This window comes from Sarcophilus harrisii, chromosome 2, assembly GCF_902635505.1.
Source record: "Sarcophilus harrisii chromosome 2, mSarHar1.11, whole genome shotgun sequence".
NCBI classification, from domain to species: domain Eukaryota; kingdom Metazoa; phylum Chordata; class Mammalia; order Dasyuromorphia; family Dasyuridae; genus Sarcophilus; species Sarcophilus harrisii.
The window spans coordinates 143,824,277-143,843,129 of record NC_045427.1 but is presented as its reverse complement, the minus strand read 5'-3'; the positions used below and the strand labels follow the sequence as shown (position 1 = coordinate 143,843,129).

The window sequence follows — 18,853 nt, the reverse complement described above, 5'->3', positions numbered from 1 at the left end:
AGATGGATGGTCTGTATCACACTACCATTTCTAACTGCCATATTGCTTAAGAATTATCTGCTTATGATAAATCTTGAGTTATATGACCTGAGACCTTTGTAATATTAGGCAAGTGTGAATGAATTAACCTTCTCTGCCTCATTTGTAGAGTAAGGAAGATGGGATAGAAGATTTCTACCATCCCTTCCAGCTCTAAATTCTGTGCTACCTCTTTTCCCTAATGATAAATTCTATAGGAAAAGAATCTGTGTTTTATATTTCTTTCAAATCTCCTGCAGAATTTAGCATAGCGCTTGGTACTGAGTGAGTATTGGATAAATACTGTTGTGACAACACACATAGAATCAGGGAAGTTGGAGTGCTTGACTTCTTTTCAAGGTCCTTATCTATGAAACCATATATTGACCAGGCTCTATCCTAGGGAGCCTGATCTCCAAAGAGAGAAATCTGGCTCTTTCAAAATTTGTGACTTTTTATATTCCCACAGTAGAGCCCTGTGGAAAACACTTAAAGCTTAGGTAATTGCCTAATGTATAGGGTCATTCTAAAAGGGGAATAGAAAAATACTCAAAGTACATATACAAAGTACAAAGTACAGAACAGGGACAGGACATTTATTTACTTCTTCCACAGAAAAGAAATGTTAAATATGCAATGGACTCACAAAAGCACAATCTCAGAAAAAACTTAAAATATAAAACAGTAACAGTCTGATAAGTTAATACTTAAAACATCTGAACATGAAGCATTTTGTGAACTCCTGAATAGGCAATTTATATTCTCCTCAACTTCTAAACTGTTTCTCTCAAAGGTCTTATCTTCTGACAAACCAGATCAGGGGTTATGTTCTTCTTCCTGTCAGTGGTATTCTTTTTCTCCAGGAAGTACTGTAGTAGATGTTGAAGGTTTCCTCATAAGTGTAACTGGCAACAACTGAGGAATCTGAGAGTTTTGGACTTCCCAAATTCACAAGATTGAGTTTAAGACTTGAAATATCTATCAAAGATTGACATTTAGGATACCAGTACTCTGGAAAGAAATTCAAGGCAGAAGAAGAAACTTGAATTTTTAGATCTTGTCTCAATTTTACCCTTGTATCCACCCCTCTGCCACCTTTCAAATAATCCCAAAGACAGACAGTCTTATCACAAGTTCTAGAGTTAGAGGAGAAAGAAGCATAGAGGGAAGAGAGACGCCTTTGAAAGTCTACTGAGCAGGTTTCTTATAGTTCTAAATTCTATGACCCAAACCTCAGAGACATGGTGAATAACAATAGGATTGCAATTTTCTCTTTACTAGTCACTGTTATCAATGAGAAAAAACAACCCAATGACTTATTATTTGACATAATTCTTAGGCTTCTGACAAAACTGAGCTATTATTCTAGGTATATAATAAGGTAGCCTAATTGAATGGAAAGAAAACTGGGCTTGGAACTGGGAGATGTTACTTCTTCTAGTCTTAAGCCATTGTTAGCATGACCATGGGAGGATTTACTTAATCCCTTTGGGACTCATTTTCCTCATTTGTAAATTCGAGGGAGTTGGACTGGGTGATCTCTAAGATTCCTTCTAGTTCTTAAATTCTAGGTAAAGTGAAACAATGATGACGAGGTAGGTGTATTTTGCCTGTACTGACATCTGCTGGTCATTTGGCTGATTATTACTTTAATAGATACTGAATCAAACTATGTTTATAAAAGCTCGTTTTATGACCCCAATAATTTACAAGAACAATTAAGTAGACATTTTGCCTCTCCTAAATTCTCCTAGGAAAACATCATTGGTTGGATGATGCATATAGAGATATTGATTTATTTCTGTTTTACATATATATATATATATATATATATGCATTACCAAATAAATGAACTGAAAGAATATATCCACGTTTCATAAAATTGGTCAGGAGAGTAGACACGCTCTTGTAAATTAATCTATATATGCATGTAAACAATTAAGGGAATTAATTCATATGTGTGATTAGATTAGATTATTTGGTATATGGAGCTGGCATTGATTTGATATATAGACAAAGGATAATATCTTTATTAAAAAAAGATTCATGTAACACAATTATAATTTTCTAAAATCAGAAACTGAATAACAATCATGTAGCATAATAGTAATGGACAGAGAGCTGTCCTTGGAGTCAAGAATATTTCCATTCAAATCCAGTCTCTGACACATTCTGGCTGTATGATCCATATAAAAATTATCCAACACGTCAGTGTCCTAGATATCAGTGAGGCAACTAGGTGGATTTAGATGACTTTTCTAGGGTAATCAGTCAATATTGCTTTGTAACTTCAAGGTTCTCTATTCACTATGTCAAGGGTGTCTTATTTATTCAGCCAGCCATCAATTATTGACCAAGTTTTTGCTTTTTTAAATGGGGCAGATATGCATACATGTGTGCAGATAGATTTATTTTTCCTTGTTATGATGTTTTTCAGATCCTAGCAATGAAAACCTCAAAAGATTTGGTCAGATTCATGCTTACTACATAATGTAACGAGGTGTCAGAGGATCCAGCAGTCACATGAAGACACTCTTACCTCTAATGCCCCAGTCACTACTGCCCAGTTTCCATAAGGGACTATGGGGAGCCCTTCTCCAACGTTCCCTTCTTTCCTCCTGCTGGGGCACTCACTTTTCCATCCCAAACTCTCCAAGGGAGAAGATGCAGCCTCTATGCTCTTCTGACCTTAAGGCCATTACTTCCCCATGTAACTGTTGTAGGGCAAGCCCTCCAGCTCCTTATCTCCAGGGGGAAAGTAGTGAAAGGTAGTTCACACCACTTGGGTGATGGAGTTCCCAGAAGATAGAAGACCAATTAAATCCATAAGGTTTTTGCATTCATCTATTGCTCTGAGGCGCTCTAAAATGGTTACTAATCTTTAGTCTCACCAGCATATTCCCCAGTTGCAACTAGGTCTGGCCATTTCCCCCCATTTTTTGTCATTCCAGTGTAATTAAGATAGTAATTTAAGATTATCTTGGTTTACATTTCTGTGAGTATTCAGGAATTTGAGCATCTTTTTGCTTAATTTCTCTTTCTTGTTATAAACTGTTCTATTTTTTGAGCACTGATTAATTGGGGAGCATGTTAGTCTTATAGATGTGTATCAGATCCTTACCTATTCTATTAGACCTTTATTTCGAGAAATTGCTACAAAGCTTTTTCCCTCTCCCCAAAAACATTTTGATTAATTAGTCCCTCCTTCAGGGACACTTTCATTGGGGAGGAGGAGACATGGCTGTATAAGCTGGGCAGTGCTATATTTATCTGTGTAAGCCACAAGGTGGCACTCGAAGCTCCAAGCTAGCAGGATCAGGGTTTTTTTCAGTCCTCTGATGGGGTTACCAGTTTACTTTTTGTTCAGCTGTTAATGAAAAAGTGAGCTTTTAATGATCATATCATTTCCCTTTCTAATGTTCCCAAATCATCCTTTTAATTATATGCTTTAGGAGTTTGTCAGGAATAAAATATAAGTTCATTAGTCTATATAGTTTTATATATGTTTTATAATTTTTAAGAGCTTCCTTAAAAAAAAAAAAAAAAAGAAATAAGGACAAAAGTTTGCCAAATTCTAGTTCTGCAGCAAGGAGTCCTGTTGTGAGAATTAAAATAACATATTAAGCGCTTTGTAGCTATAAGGTGCTATGGAATATAAATTGCAAATGTTCCTAAAAGGAAGCCTGATATAATCAGGGAAAGCATTAAATCTAGAATCATGACTGAGTTTAGGTTTGAATTTTAGGTTCAAATCTGAATTCTGCTATTTAAAATTAGTCTTGGTCTTGTCAGGCCATCCCCATGCCTCAGCTGAAACTATGGATCTAATTCAGAGACAAAGTAAGGTTTTAATCAATTAATGATCCTCTCTTTTATCTTTTAGAATCCTTACCTTCCTACAAGGCTTAACTGAAGTATTGTTACAGTAGAACTTTCCTGTCCCTTAATTCAAAACTTCCTAAAGCTTTTAGTGTCTTCCACTCTTTGGGCAGTCTGGTGAAGCATGTGGACCTCTTTTCAGAATGTTTTTATATAACTAAAGAAAATGCAATATTTCAAAGATTCATGAAAACAAATGTATAATTAGTTTCCCATCCAAATTTAGACCCAGGATGTATTCAGGGATCCCAGGTCAAGAATCCTCCTCTAAATGTTAAAATTTTTTCAATGTAGATTCAAGAGGAAAGAAACAGAGATCATTATTCCAAGGGCTGGATGCTAAGCCAAGATAAATGAAGCAATTACTATTTTAAATATTAACTAATATTTTTTTAAAAATCATTCCTAGATGCATGACCTCAATAAACAGGAGCCATGGAAGTATATTTCATATTTATTCTTTTGAACATATGGTTTACCATTGTATTGATTAGATTTCTACAGTTTTAAAAAGTTGTTTTCCTACTATTTTTTTAAAGTATTTTTTCCCATAATGTTATTATATAAATTATTCTCCTAGTTCTGCTCACTCCATTCTGCATCTGATCAGAGATTTTCCAGTTTCCTTTGAAACAATCCATTTTCATTATTTATCATGGTACAACAATATTTCATTATTGATATATTATAATTTGGCCATTCTCCAACATAGCTTTACTGTCCAATTTTTGGCTAGTGCAAAAAATTGCAGCTATAAACATATTTCTACAATAGATGTTCTTTGATTTCTTTGGGAGGACAGACCCAAAAATATAGCTGGGTCAGAGGGTATGGTATGGTCAGTTTGGTAACTTTCTGGGCACTTCTAAATTGCTTTTCAGGATGGCTGGACCAATTTACTGTTCCACATTGTACTGGTGACTTATAGTCTAAGGATCTTTCCAATATGCCATTATCCTTTTTTTGTCATTTTGCTAATCTGAGAAGTGTGATGTGAAGTCTCTAAATTGTTTTAATATGTATTTTGAAAATTATTAATAATTTAGAGAACTTTTTCATATGGCATTGATAAATTGGATTATCTTCCTTTGAAATTGCTTGTCCAGACTTTTTGGACTATTTTATTTATTGGGAATGTTTTAATTTTATAAATTTATATATCTTAGATATTAGGCCTTTATCAGAGAAAATTACAACTACATAATCAGTTACCTGATTTTCTTTTAATCTTTGTTAATCTGTCATGGCAAAAGCTTTTAAATTTTACATAATTCAAATAATCTATTTTCTCGTGTTCCTATCTGACTTTAGACATGGACTCTTTCCTTATACACAAATCTAAATAAAATTTCTCTTCTGTTCCTGTAACTTAGGATGTGAGCTTTTATACCTAGGTAATATATCCCTTGGGAACTTATTTTTACATGTGAAGAGTTAGCTCAAAGCTAATTTCTTCCAGTCTGCTGTCTAGTGTTTTAGGCAGTTTTTGTCAAATAGTGAATTCTTCTCTCAATAACTAGAGTCTTTGGATTTATCAAATACTATGTTAATGTGCTTACTATGTTTTATATATTTGATCTGTTCCAATGATAAATCTCACAAATTAAAAAGATTACTTTTAATGATTAATGCCTTTAATAGTCTGAGATGACTTACTGAAAGGAAGCTGCTCTCTTCCCCCATCTTTCTCACTTCTATGAATTCTGGTAGTTTTTCTAGATCTAGAAAATGCCATCTGCACCCAGAGAGAGAACTGTGGAGACTGAATGTGGATTGAATCACAGTATTTTTATCTTTATTTCTTTATTTTGTTGTTTGTTTTTTTCTTTCTCATGGTTTTCCCCTTTTGTTCTAATTTTTCTTTCACTACATGACTAATATGGAAATATGTTTAAAAGGATTGCATATATTTAATCTATATCAGCTTGCTTGCTGTCTTGGGAAGGTAAGGGAAGAAAAGTGAAAAATTTGGAACACAAAGTCTTAGAAAAATGAATGTTGAAAACTATATTTACACGTATTTGGAAAAATAAAATATTGTTAAGAAAAATCAATAAATAAAACTGGTGGTCACACTAGCAAAGCACAATTATGATGAATTAGTTCTTAGAATGAAATAACTTTGTTGTACTAAAACAGATATTACAAGGAACTAAATTTCACTAATATTGTCATATTATCCACTTTTTACAAATTTTACTGAACATTGTTTTTATATCATCTTTATTTCCCTATATATTCTCTCCTACTCCTTCATCCAGTTATTCCTTAAAACAAGAAATTTTTTTAAAAGGAAAGAAAAAAGTAGTTCAGCAAAAGTAATGCATTGACCAAATCTGACAATATATATAATACTCCATTATCAACAATTTTCTACTTCTGCAAAGAAGGAAAAGTGCACTTTTACCTCTTTTTTCAAAATCAAATTTGGTATTATAATTAGCATTTCATTTTTGCTTTTCTACTTATTTTTAAAACTTCACTTTGAACCACTTCATAATCTTAGAATAAGATTTTCAAAAACAAAATTCTATCTATTTACCACTTTAAGAATCTTTAATGTAGGATGGGTATGGAACAACAACAAAGAATGAACTATATTGTAGAGGGCTGAAACTCCAAAAAAGTATGCTTGAATCAGACAACCAAGCACTTAAGGCTAATTACCTATTCCATGTGAGAAAATGACTCTATTAGCATATATTTGGATAATGGCTCTCCTCACCATTGGTACTTGCTGAATGTTTGGTAGTAAAATAATCGTAGGCAAGGATTGGAGGGCGGAAGGAGAGAAGTCGGAATCACTTGACTGCAGGATGAAGAAAGAAGCTGGAGACTCTGAACTCCAGAATCCAGGATACATCTTTGGCAAGCTGCATAGCAGCTTGCCTGCCTCTTTCACTTCTTCCCCTAAAGACCAAGGACTTTGATTTATTCTGACTCTGGCTGACCCTGAGGCCCTCCAGGGACGTAGCCCATATTTTACCCTATATCAACATCATATAGAGGATGGAGGGCCAACCTAGAATCACAGATTTAGCATCTAACATTCTAATTTTGTGATTCTAGATAAATCATTTAACTTCTTACTGGAGGCAACCTTTACACTAAAGTTAAAGTTGTAGATGTGCATTAGAATCACAAATCCCTACCACAATCCACCATCCTCTCACCCCAAAATGTGCAAGACACTACTAAGCTCTGGAGACACAAAGGTAAAACAATATTTTTGGCAGATAGGGAAAGGGTATAGGAAAGGCTTCACAGGACTGACACAGTTCAATCTAGAATTTATTGATGACTTAATCTGATTCGCATTCAAATTTATTAACCGGGGTCATGTAAATTTACCATGTGATCAGGTAAATTTTCAGAAGTAAGAATTAAAACAAATTGCTTAGGCTCCCTGGACTTATTTTCTCCTTTTTAAAATGAAGGCCTTGAGCTAGATTTCTAATCTCTCCTAGTTTTGAGACCATACAGTATGATCAGGAGTCCACTGTAAATCTCCAATTTCTGCAAGTAGCACCATTCATATAATTCATGATGTTTATTTCCCAGCTTACCAGATTTAGAGGTAAAGAGGGACCTTAGAGACTATCTAATTTAACTCGCTCATTTTACACATGTGTACAGTAAAATTCAGATACATAGAAGGGACTTTGTCCAATCATATAGTTAACAAATTGTAGAAAACCAACATTGTGTAATTGGATAAGAGTAAAAATATAATCATTTATTTGTTTTTATCTGCAAAAATATCAGGATAGAGAGGGAAATAAGTCGGACACTTATACTAAAATCATTTTAAGGGTGAGAAGAGCTACTTGCAAACAAACTTGTTTCTATACAGTGGCAGCTTCATCCTTCCAAAAGTTGCCCCAAGAAAACAGAAAGAAAATAGCTTTGGTTATGTTATGGCATGCACTTGTCCTGATCATGTAAGTGTTCCCTCAACCCAAATTAGCACCTGAGCAAGATAAATAAGACATTTTCCTGTGATGTACAGATTTTCTGAAGTTGCAATTCACCTGGGAATAAATATCATGGGAAAAGACGTGACTGGTATTAAAGGCCCTCTACCTGTAGGAGTTAATGCTAAAATTTCATGTTGTGTGTGGGGAAAAAAACTGAATCTTTTTTGTCAGCAGAGTAACACGAGACATATTTTTAAAATATTCATGTTAGAGATTACATTTTTAATGAGGGAAAAACCATAGTGCTTTAAAAAACATTCTCAAGCAAATCATATAAACGTATTATTATCAATTAAATGTTTTGATTTATGTAAGGCAAAGTGCTAATATAATCTTAACTAAAATATTGCCTTGAAGAGTGTTAGCTTACACTTACTATTCAGGATCAGTATTTCCTGACAAATATTTTCTACAAATCTAAATTTCAGAATCAATACCTATTTTTAATTAACAGAAAGAGTTCATGATACAAAATTTTTGGGGAAAATTCTCCCAATGATTCTCTTGATATTGTATAAAGGAATATTTCAAACCATATATCCACCAAAATTTTCCTCAAACCTGTAATAAGTTTCAAGTTTTCTGGTCTAAATTAAGGGATATGTGACTTTTTATAAATTACTAGAATTATAAATGTTCTTGATTTGGAACTTAGAAGACTAAAATAAATTATATATCTTTAATTCATTTCCAGCAGAAACTTAAGATCTGACCCAGAAATTCTTAATGTCTCTTTTGGTGCTTGTTAAGCTGACACACTGGGTACATAATCTATGTTCTGTAAGATAGCACGTAACTCTAGCACAGAAGAAATGACATAGTGAGGTACTGGGGACTGTTTCTGGGGCACAATTCCATTTTTATTTATCCAGATTGTTGCTTTCAAGCCAGCATTAAGACCTCCTTGGATATCTGTTTCTAGAGTATCCCCAACCATCACACAGTCTCCTGGCTGCACCCCAAGGAGATTACAGCAGTAATAAAATATAGATGGTGCTGGTTTTTCCTCCTTTTGCTCTCCACCTACAACAATTGCATCAAAATATGGCTGACAGGCACAAGCCTCAATCTTCTCCCTCTGTGTCTGTGTGTCACCATTAGTCAAAAGGAGGAGGAGGACCTCCTTTCGAAGTTCAGTCAACATATTTTTTACATCTTCTGATAAAGTTATGTGCTGTAGACGTGTAGATTTCCACAGGAAATAACACTCCTTAGCTAATTCCCTATTGGCTGTTTCACCTTTTATTTCTTGAATAGCTTCTTCCCAATGTGAAATCCTTAGATCAGTAATGTTCATTTTGGACTGTCTGTAGCACTCTCGGCTGATTTTAACTTGGACTTTTTCAGAGATGATATCAGCTTCTCCTTCTTTGTATTGGTATTTTGACTTTAATAGTTGTATTACCTAATAAAAAGATAGAAACTAAATTAAGACATCAAGCAATCAATCAAGATTAAGCTCCCATATGGCTCTTTTCAACAGTGAGGTGATTCAGGCCAGTTCCAATGGTCTTGTGATGAAGAGAGCTATCTGAGGGAACTGAATGTGGATCACAACATAATATTTTCACTTTTGTATTTTGTTTTCTTTCTCATTTTTTCTCCTTTTTTGATCTGATTTTTCTTGTGCAACATGATAATTGTGGAAATATATATACTAGAATTGCACATATTTAACATATATTGGATTATTTGCTGTCTAGGGGAGGGATGGAAGGAGCGGTAGGGGTAAAAAAGGAAAAAAAAAATTGGAATACAAGATTTTGAAAGGGTGGATATAAAAAATTATGTATGCATATGTTTCGAAAATTAAAAAAAAAATTAAGTTCCTATTATGCCCCTGGCAATGGAGATAAAAAGAGTTTGTTTAAGACCATGCCCTCAAGGAGTCTGCAGTCCAAAAGGGGAGACAGCATGCAAACAAATACATAGTTAACAATATAGAGGATAAATAGGAAATAATTAACAGTGGGGGTTAGAAAAGTCTTCCAATAAAAGAAAGGATTTTAATTGCAGATTAAAGGAAGCTAAGAAAGATAAGTAGAGGAAGGGAAAACATTCTAGATATAAGGGACAGTCAAGGAAATGCCCAGATCCCAGTTGAAATGTCTAAGCCAGTATTACTGGATCAAAGAGTACATGTTGGTTGAATAAGGTGTGAAGACTAGAAAGGTAGGTATGCCAAAACTCGAATGCCAAACAGAGCAATTTGTATTTGATCCTGAAGGATAGAGGGAGGCCCTGGAGTTTACCAAGTAGGAAAATGATGTGGTCAGACCAGCACTTCAGGAAAATCACTTTGGAGGCTGAATGAAGGAGTAGGAAGAAACTTAAGATAGGTAGACCCATCAGCAAGTATTACAATAATCAGGATATGAGGTGATAAGGGCCTGCACTAGAGTGGGGGCAGTATCAGAGGAGAGAAGGAGGAGTATTTGGGAGATGCTCCAAAGATAAAAGATAAAATCAACAGGCTTTGGAAACAATTCAGATATGAGGAATGAAACAGTAAGAAGTCCAGTATGACTCCTAAGTCATGAACCTGAGGAACTGGAAGGATGGTGTTGCCATCCATAGTAAGAGGGAAGAGAAGATTGGGGGAAAAGAAAATGGCCCAGAACAGAACTCTTGGGAACACCTATGATTAGTATGTACAATCTGTAGGAGGATCCAGCAAAGGAGACTGAGAAATGGTCACATAAGTAGGAAGAAAATCAGGAGAGAATAGGGTCCCAAGAACCTGAGAGAGAGAGAGAAGAGAATACCAGGAAGGAGAGGATGATTAACCGTGTCAAAGACAGTAGAGAGGTCACAGAAAATAAGCACTGAGATAAGCTTACTGAATATGATAGCAGAGAGATCACAGGCAACTTTGGAGATCATTTAATAATTTCACATAAAATCCACTTTATCCACTGCTTAGAGATAACAGAATTTTAGGGTCAAAAGGATGTTAAAAGATCACTGATTTTATACCTCTGCTTTGATAATAAAAAAAGAATATTTAGTCTCTCTGGGTAACCCAACTAATATTTAAAATTCTAATTTCAGCAAGTTCTTTTTTTATAGCTAATAATTATTTATATTGCAGTTTAAACTCATTTTTTTTACATTTTTTTCATTAGTAGTAAAAGAATAAACAATTTATTATTATTATCTAACAATATTTCATAGTTGTTTCCAATATACAAATAAATTGTAATTCAGAAGTTCACTTTTAAGCCAGTGAAATGTGAAATGCATTTTCTTCTAGAAACAATAGTGTTGGTTGGGAAATTATGGTCCTTGACAAGTTGCAAAAGTCAATTTATCCTAAAATGTATTCAGAGTCAGAACTGCTTCCTTTATCCATAGGGTTCCAAGTGTTATTGTTGAAAACCTAACCCAAGAAATGGTTTCCTTGAAAACTAAAATAGACCATACAGAACTAAAGGTTCCATGAGATAGCAAGAATGTTAGAACAAAAATAAAAGACTAAAACAGGGGAAGAAAATGTAAAATATCTGTTATCAAAAATAGCCAATCTGGAAAAGAGGAGAATAAGAGATAATTTAAAGAAAAAATACTACAAATATCTAGAAAGCTCAAGTACCAGGGAACTACAATTAGAATCACACAATATCTGGGAGCTTCTATTATAAATGAGAAAAGACCTTGGAATATGATATTCCAAAAGGCAAAAGAGATAGGTTTACAAATGAGCCTAACACTTCCAGCAATGGAAGAGAAGTCTTTCAGCCATTTCTGAGAACAGAGCAAAGTATGAAACTTTTAAATACAGAAGTCTGGAGAAATCCAGAAAGGTAAATTATTTTCTAATAATTGGGGTGAATGAGAGAGTATACAAACAGGACAGGGTGGAGGAAGTAGACATCAAATGAGTTTCTTTCTCTTATCTGAAATAGACAAAGGTGGGTTGTTTGGTGTAGAATGAGAACTTGACTAGTAAATAGGTAGGGATAGGGATTGGTAGGGTGGTAAAGAAGGAAAATACCCAGGAAAGAATAGTTACTAGCATTAAAAACCTTCAAAGAGACATCAAAATAGGGAAGGGGAGAGAGAAAATCAAAATTATTATACTAGAATTTAAGAGGCTAATCTCAGAGCCTCTTCTACAACTGGGATACAGCTGAATCAATTGTGGTATTATATTGAAATGAAATAGTATTGCACTATAAGAAATGACAAAAGAGACAATTTTAGAGAACCTTGGGTAGTATGAATTGATACAGACCAAATTGAGTAGAACTAAAAGAACGATTTATACAAAGATAACAATAATGTGCACAAAGGGGAGTAATATTTAAGAATGGTCCTGGAAGGGTAAGTTAGAACCAAAGAGTGAAAGGTTTCAGATGCCAGAGTAATTTGTATTTGTTGCTGAGGCAACTGGAAGCCATTAGAGCTTTCTGAGAAGATAGAAAGACCTGAACTTTAGGGATATTACTGTGGCAGCTATAAGAAGGGTCGACTGAGGATAGGAGACCAATTAGTAGGCTACTTCAATAGTCCAGGTGAAAGGTTAGCTTCAAAGGATGGTGGTCATGTAAACAGAGAAAACTGGCATCATGGGGTTACAGACTCTGTGCTAACATGGAAGTCAGGAAGACATGTGAGCTAATCCCAGTTTTATCAGTAGCTGTGTAACTTTGGGCAAGTCCCTTTCTGTTTCCTCCAGTTTCTTCATCTGTAAAATGAAGTGGTTGAACTAGATGGTCTTCCAAATCCCTCCAAGCTCTAAATTCAAGACTCTTTGAAAGATATTATGGAGATAGAAATGACAAGACTTAGCAAATGATTGGAATTGGTGGGTGAGGAAGAGTATATGAATAGAGGAAGGCTCCAAAGCTACAAACCAGGATGACCTGAGGAACTGATGGAGCCCCTGACAAAAATAGGGAAATAAGGAAAAAGGGGAGAGAAGATGAGTTCTGTTTTATATATGTTAACTTTGAGATATGTACAGGGAAGTTAATTCAAAGTATGTAGTAAGTATCCAGCCAATTCAAAGTGTCCAGTATCCAATAAAGCAGTTGTTGAAGTGGAGCTGAGGAGAGAAACCAAGGCTAGATACATAGACCTGGAATCTGTTTCCATAGATTTGGATAACAATCCATAAAAGCTGATGAGAGCCCAGATGATATATAGAAAAAAGAGGACCCAGGACAAAGCATTGGGATACATTCACAATTAAGGTTGGACACAGATATGATCCATAAAAGAAAAGACTAACGAAGTAACCAGAGGGTAAGAGAAAGAAATGTCAGGAGACATTAAGAAGAGAAACTACCCAAAGTGTTAAACGATGTTAAGAGGTCAAGAAGGAAGACCTCTGGATTTAGGAATAAGATATCATAAGTTGTAAAGGTCCAGTTAGCACCCTGGATGCCTGAGAATCAGCTGGAGTCAGGATAAGCAAAAGTCCTTGGTCTTTATTCTTGGTTTTAGGGGTAGAATTGAAGGGAATGGACACAGCAATCTCCATACCTTCTTTCTCTTCTCCCCCCAAAAAGGTAACTTTGGCTTGTTTTACTCCACCCTCTAATCCCTCCTACAATTCTCTGTATACACCAACATATTGAGCCAGCACAAAATAGTGGGTCGGGCCATTTTCCAAGCAGTCCAATAAGTAATTATCCTTAAGTGCTTGCTTGTCCAAGTGTATTTTCTCAGAGTTTCAGCCCTTTACAATAGGAAACTTTAAAGAAAACAGTATCAGTTGATTTAAGAATGGAATTGAAAGTATAACACAAAAGATGGAAAAGGTCTGCAAAGATTTTTATAAAATTTATTTCCATCAATTACAACAGAACAACATTTGTTCTCTAACATCACAGTTCCAGATGTGCTACGTGAGAAATGGTCCGAAGGAAAACAAAGATGTAAAAAATAGCTGGCTTAGAACAAACCCACACCAAGGGATGGTGGTAGTGGTATGGTGTGTAAATGCTGTGTTGGACCTGGTAATTTTAAATGCAATGAGTGATCATTTTTTCCAATAAAGCTAAAAGAGAAGAGGATACCAAAAGCTGGGGAAAAAAATCTTGAACCTTGTTAACCCCTTTATAGACACATTTGCTTAACTTTCCCCAACTCTATAAAATTTACTCCACATATATCCTTGATGAAAGTAGAAGGGAATAAGCAGGATTACATAAGCAATATTCCACAGCAGATTATCCTCATAATCACATAATTCATTGAAAGGGGTCCAAATGATAAAGTGTTCCCTGCCTCTCTCCTCTATTGTTTGAAAACTACAAAAAAGCATTTTATTGGAACCCAAAATCTCACTTTCAAATCTTTGGTTGAATAATCTATCTCCTAAGCACATGCTACAGTCCTAAGAGTCCTTTAAAGACATAACTCTTCCCCCTGCAGAGTGTGGTGTGATATTTTTTTGCTCAACCCTTTACCAAGTTTGTTTGTTTTTTTTTAATCTAGGTTAACTTTTCAAAAGAGAAAACAGTGCAATGCACTCTAACTTAAGACAGAAATGTTTTAAATCTTTAAATCTGGTTTTTACAGCTACATAATCACAAAGCTAAAAGGGATCTCAAGGACCATACAGTCCCCAACGAGGGGACATCCCGTCTTTGGCTCCAAGATTCAATGACAAGGAAGTGAGAGACAATTAATGATGCAGCAAGGAGGTGTAGGGAATAGAGCGCTGCACTTGAAGAGTTCAAAGACTTCTTACTAGCTGGCAAATCACTTAATCTGCTTCAGTTTTCCTCTCTATAAAATAGAAGAGAGAAGGAAATAAGCATCACACACATACACACACACTTTTTGTAGTCCCTACTGTGACAGGTACCGTGCTCAATGCTTTGTAAATAGAATCTCTTTTGATCCTCACAACCACCCTGGGAATTAGCGCAATGACGATCACTCCCATTTCGCAGTTGGAAACGCCAAGCTTAAGTCGCTTGCCCAGGGTATCACAAGTAAGAACAGATTTTTACTCGGATGTTGTGCCCCGCAGGCCGCGCACTCTACCCAAGGTTCCCCCTAAACGCCGTCGTTAACCCCTCCCTGACTGCCCTACCGCTGCCCGCAGGACACTTCTAACAACACAGAGATTACTATTAAGCAAGCGCCCTTAGTCCCGAGTCAGGCCCCTGAGGGCTAGGGTTCTGAATCTCAGCCCCGGCACGGAGGAGGGGCTTTGAGAGCTGGACTGGGTAACCTTCCTGCCAGCTCTGTGCCTACGGCACCGGCACTTGGGGAAACGGAGCCACAGGGATTGCTCCGACTAGGATTTTTTTCCCCTATTTAAAAAAATTATACCCAAACCACCAATTTTAAAAAATATTACACACACACAATTAAAATAACCCCAAATTTTTAAATTTTCCACCACATTTTTTTTTTAATTAAACTTAAAAAAAACACAATATTAACAAACAAATTTTTAAACAAACTTTTATAAAATAAAACAACAAAAATAAAAAAATTTAAAACCCAAAAAAATTTTTTTCCCAAATTAATTAAAAAATAAAAAATTAATATCCACAAAAAATAAAACCCAATTAATATCAAATTTTAACCAACACTATTTTATTCCCAAAAAAAAAAAAATACACCACACACATTATTAAAACCCTTTTTCCCACAAACCCAACTTTAATAAACCCTTTATTAAACAACTAAAAACCAAACACCCATTTCAGAAACCTTTAATCCCCCACATAAATAAGCACACACATTTTCACCCACCCTAAAAATTTCCAACCCTTTAAACCCCTATTTCCCTACCCCCCCAACAATTTTAAAAAAAATTATATTAAGCAAATTAAATTATACCCCACTTAAAACCCCACAACTAATATAACCCCCAAATAGAACCACCACACAATTTTACAACACCCCAAAACTAATAAAAAAAATTACCCAAATTTTTTCACACCTAAATTTAAACCCCCCAAAACATAAATTAACCCCTTTAAAAACCCCCCCAAATTTTATTTAAATATTTTCCACCCCATATTCCCCCATTTATCCCCCTTTTCGCCCCCAAATATCCCACACCCAAAAAAACCCCAACCCAAATTTTAATAAAATTCCCCCAACACTTTTTCCCACTAAAACCCCCCAAAAAAACCCCAATTTTACCCAAATTTTTTCCCCCTTTATTCCAAAAAATTTTCCCCAAAAAATTTCCCACTTTAAACCCCCATTTTCACCCTTTTTCCCAACAATTTAAAACCCAAATTTCCCTTTCCACCACTTTTAAAAAATTTTTTAAAAAATTTTTTAAAATTAACCAAAAACACCAAAACCACCCCCCCCTTTTTTAAATTTATTAAATTTTATTTAATTCCACCAAATTATAAACCAAAAACCCCCAAAAAACCCCCCCTTTAAATAAAATATAATTATTATATATAACCCCCCCCAAACCCCTATAAAATAACCCCACTATAATAAAAAAATACAGCCCAATTTAAAATTATTTCCATAATATTAAACCCTAAAATAATACCCAACTATTAAAACACAAAACCTATAAAAATAACCCACAAAACACACAATATTATAAGCCCAAATAATATTATCCACCAATTAAACCCCCCTATTCCCCACCCACCAAAACAACACACACACTATTAAAAATATAAAAAATATTATAATACCCAAATTATACACATAATATATAAACCCACAACATAATAATGTATATACACCCCATATTATAACCACATTATTAAAATTTTATTACACCATAATATATTATATTATATTATAATATATAACACCACACATATATTAAACACTATTAACACCCCAACAACCATTTAAAAATATATAAAAATATATAATAATAATATACCCACATATAATAAATATATACACCAACATATCAAACACAATATATTAAACAACAACAAAAAAAATTATAATAATATATATATATATATATATATTTTAAAACACAAACACAAATATATATATATATAATTTAAAAAATATATATAATTTTTAAAAAAACACACACACAACACACACACACAAAAATATATATATATATATATATATATATATATATATACACGCACAAATAAATATAAACCCCAAAAACACATATATATACATACATATAAAAAACACATTATATATATTAATACCCCACATATATAAACACACATATATAACACCACAACACAAAATATATTTAAAAATAATTTAAAAATATATAATAAATATATATACAATAAAACCCACATATATACACCACACACAAAAAACACAAATATATATATATATAATAACCCACATATATAAACCATTATATATATACCACCAACAAATATTAATATTACATTAAAAATATATAAATATTATATATTATATATATAATATAATATATATACATTTTAAACCACCAAAACACACACACACATATATATTATAATATAAAAAATATTATACACAAACAACAATATATACACAAAAACACAAAACCACACACAATATATTATTATTATTAATATATAAAATACACACATATTAATATATACCTATTATAACATTTAAAACACACACACATATATAAAAAATATATATAAAAATATATACACCAAAAAAAACAAATATAAACAAATATAACCAAATATATATAAAACCAAATATAAAAAATATATATTCACACACACAACACACATATATATATATATATATATATATATAATTTATATATATAAATAAAAATATATAAAGCAAAATATATATATAAAAATATATATATATATATAATAAATTAATATATATAAAATATATATAAAAACCCATATATATTTTAAAAAAAAAAATTAAATATATATATATATTAATATATATATATATATAAAAAAAAAAAAAATATATATATATAAAAAATATATATAAAAATAACACCACATATATATAAATATTACCCAAAACAAAACCAACACCACACTATATAAATTATAAAATATATATAATATTAACACACACACACACACACACATTAAAAATATACCGCACAAAACAACAATATATAACACACACACAAAATATATAAATAACACACACAAAATATATATAAAAATATTTAAAAACAATAATACAAAAATATACCCAAAAAATATATAAACAACACCATATATACACATTATTAAAAATTTATAAAATATATAATAATATTATATTTATACAACAACCACACACACACACAATATAAAAATATATAAAATAATTAATCATAATATAATATATACACAACAATATATATATATAAAAAAATATAAAACATATAACACACACATTATATAACCAAACACACACACACATATATATAACACACATAATAAACAACCACATATATATACACACACAAAACCCACAAACCACACATATAAAATTTTTAATTATATAAATATTAAACCCAACAACACCCACTATATACACAACTATATTCACACAAACAAACCCACACACACATATATAACAACACCCACTATTAAACCCCAATTATTACAACCAAACCACAAACACACAAAATTATATATAATATATATAATATAAATATATAATATACACACATAATAAAATACAACCAATATATACACACACACAACAAACATATATAAAATATACACACACACATATATATATAAACACATATATTACCAAAAACACAAATATAAAAAAATACACCACAATATATAAAAATATTATTATTATATTAAAAATATATATATATATATATATATATATATATATATATATATATATATACATCTAATATTACAACCCACCCACTTAACTCACAGACACAACAACACACACACACATAGACCTACATGCATATATACCCACATATATTCACACAAATACATAAGCATTTACCCATATTTAAGCATGCTTCTAAAACAATATGAATATGACTCACATATAATATAGATTCTTTCTTGATTGAATCTTTAAGTTTGACTTTGTCTAAGATTATTACTAGT

General features: G+C 32.8%; 1 protein-coding gene across 1 annotated transcript; it reads right to left on the bottom strand.

Annotated features, from left to right (window-relative positions):
• Positions 1–6,791: 6,791 nt before the first annotated feature.
• On the bottom strand, positions 6,792–14,772 carry NANP (N-acetylneuraminic acid phosphatase). Its single transcript, XM_031949258.1, has 2 exons — positions 14,692–14,772; positions 6,792–9,279 (listed from the first exon to the last, which is right to left on the bottom strand). Exons 1-2 carry the CDS (start codon positions 14,770–14,772, stop codon positions 8,620–8,622), a joined length of 741 nt encoding a protein of 246 aa, XP_031805118.1. The 3' UTR covers positions 6,792–8,619.
• Positions 14,773–18,853: the final 4,081 nt, after the last annotated feature.

What these genes read in the sequence shown, in the direction of transcription:
- NANP (XM_031949258.1), bottom strand. Translation starts at nt 14,772, where the DNA reads ATGGGAGTGATCGTCATTGCGCTAATTCCCAGGGTGGTTGTGAGGATC. An exon ending in TTTACAAAGCATTGAGCACG is followed by an intron (nt 9,280 to 14,691) that starts GTACCTGTCACA and finishes TCTTTTTATTAG; the next exon opens with GTAATACAACTATTAAAGTC.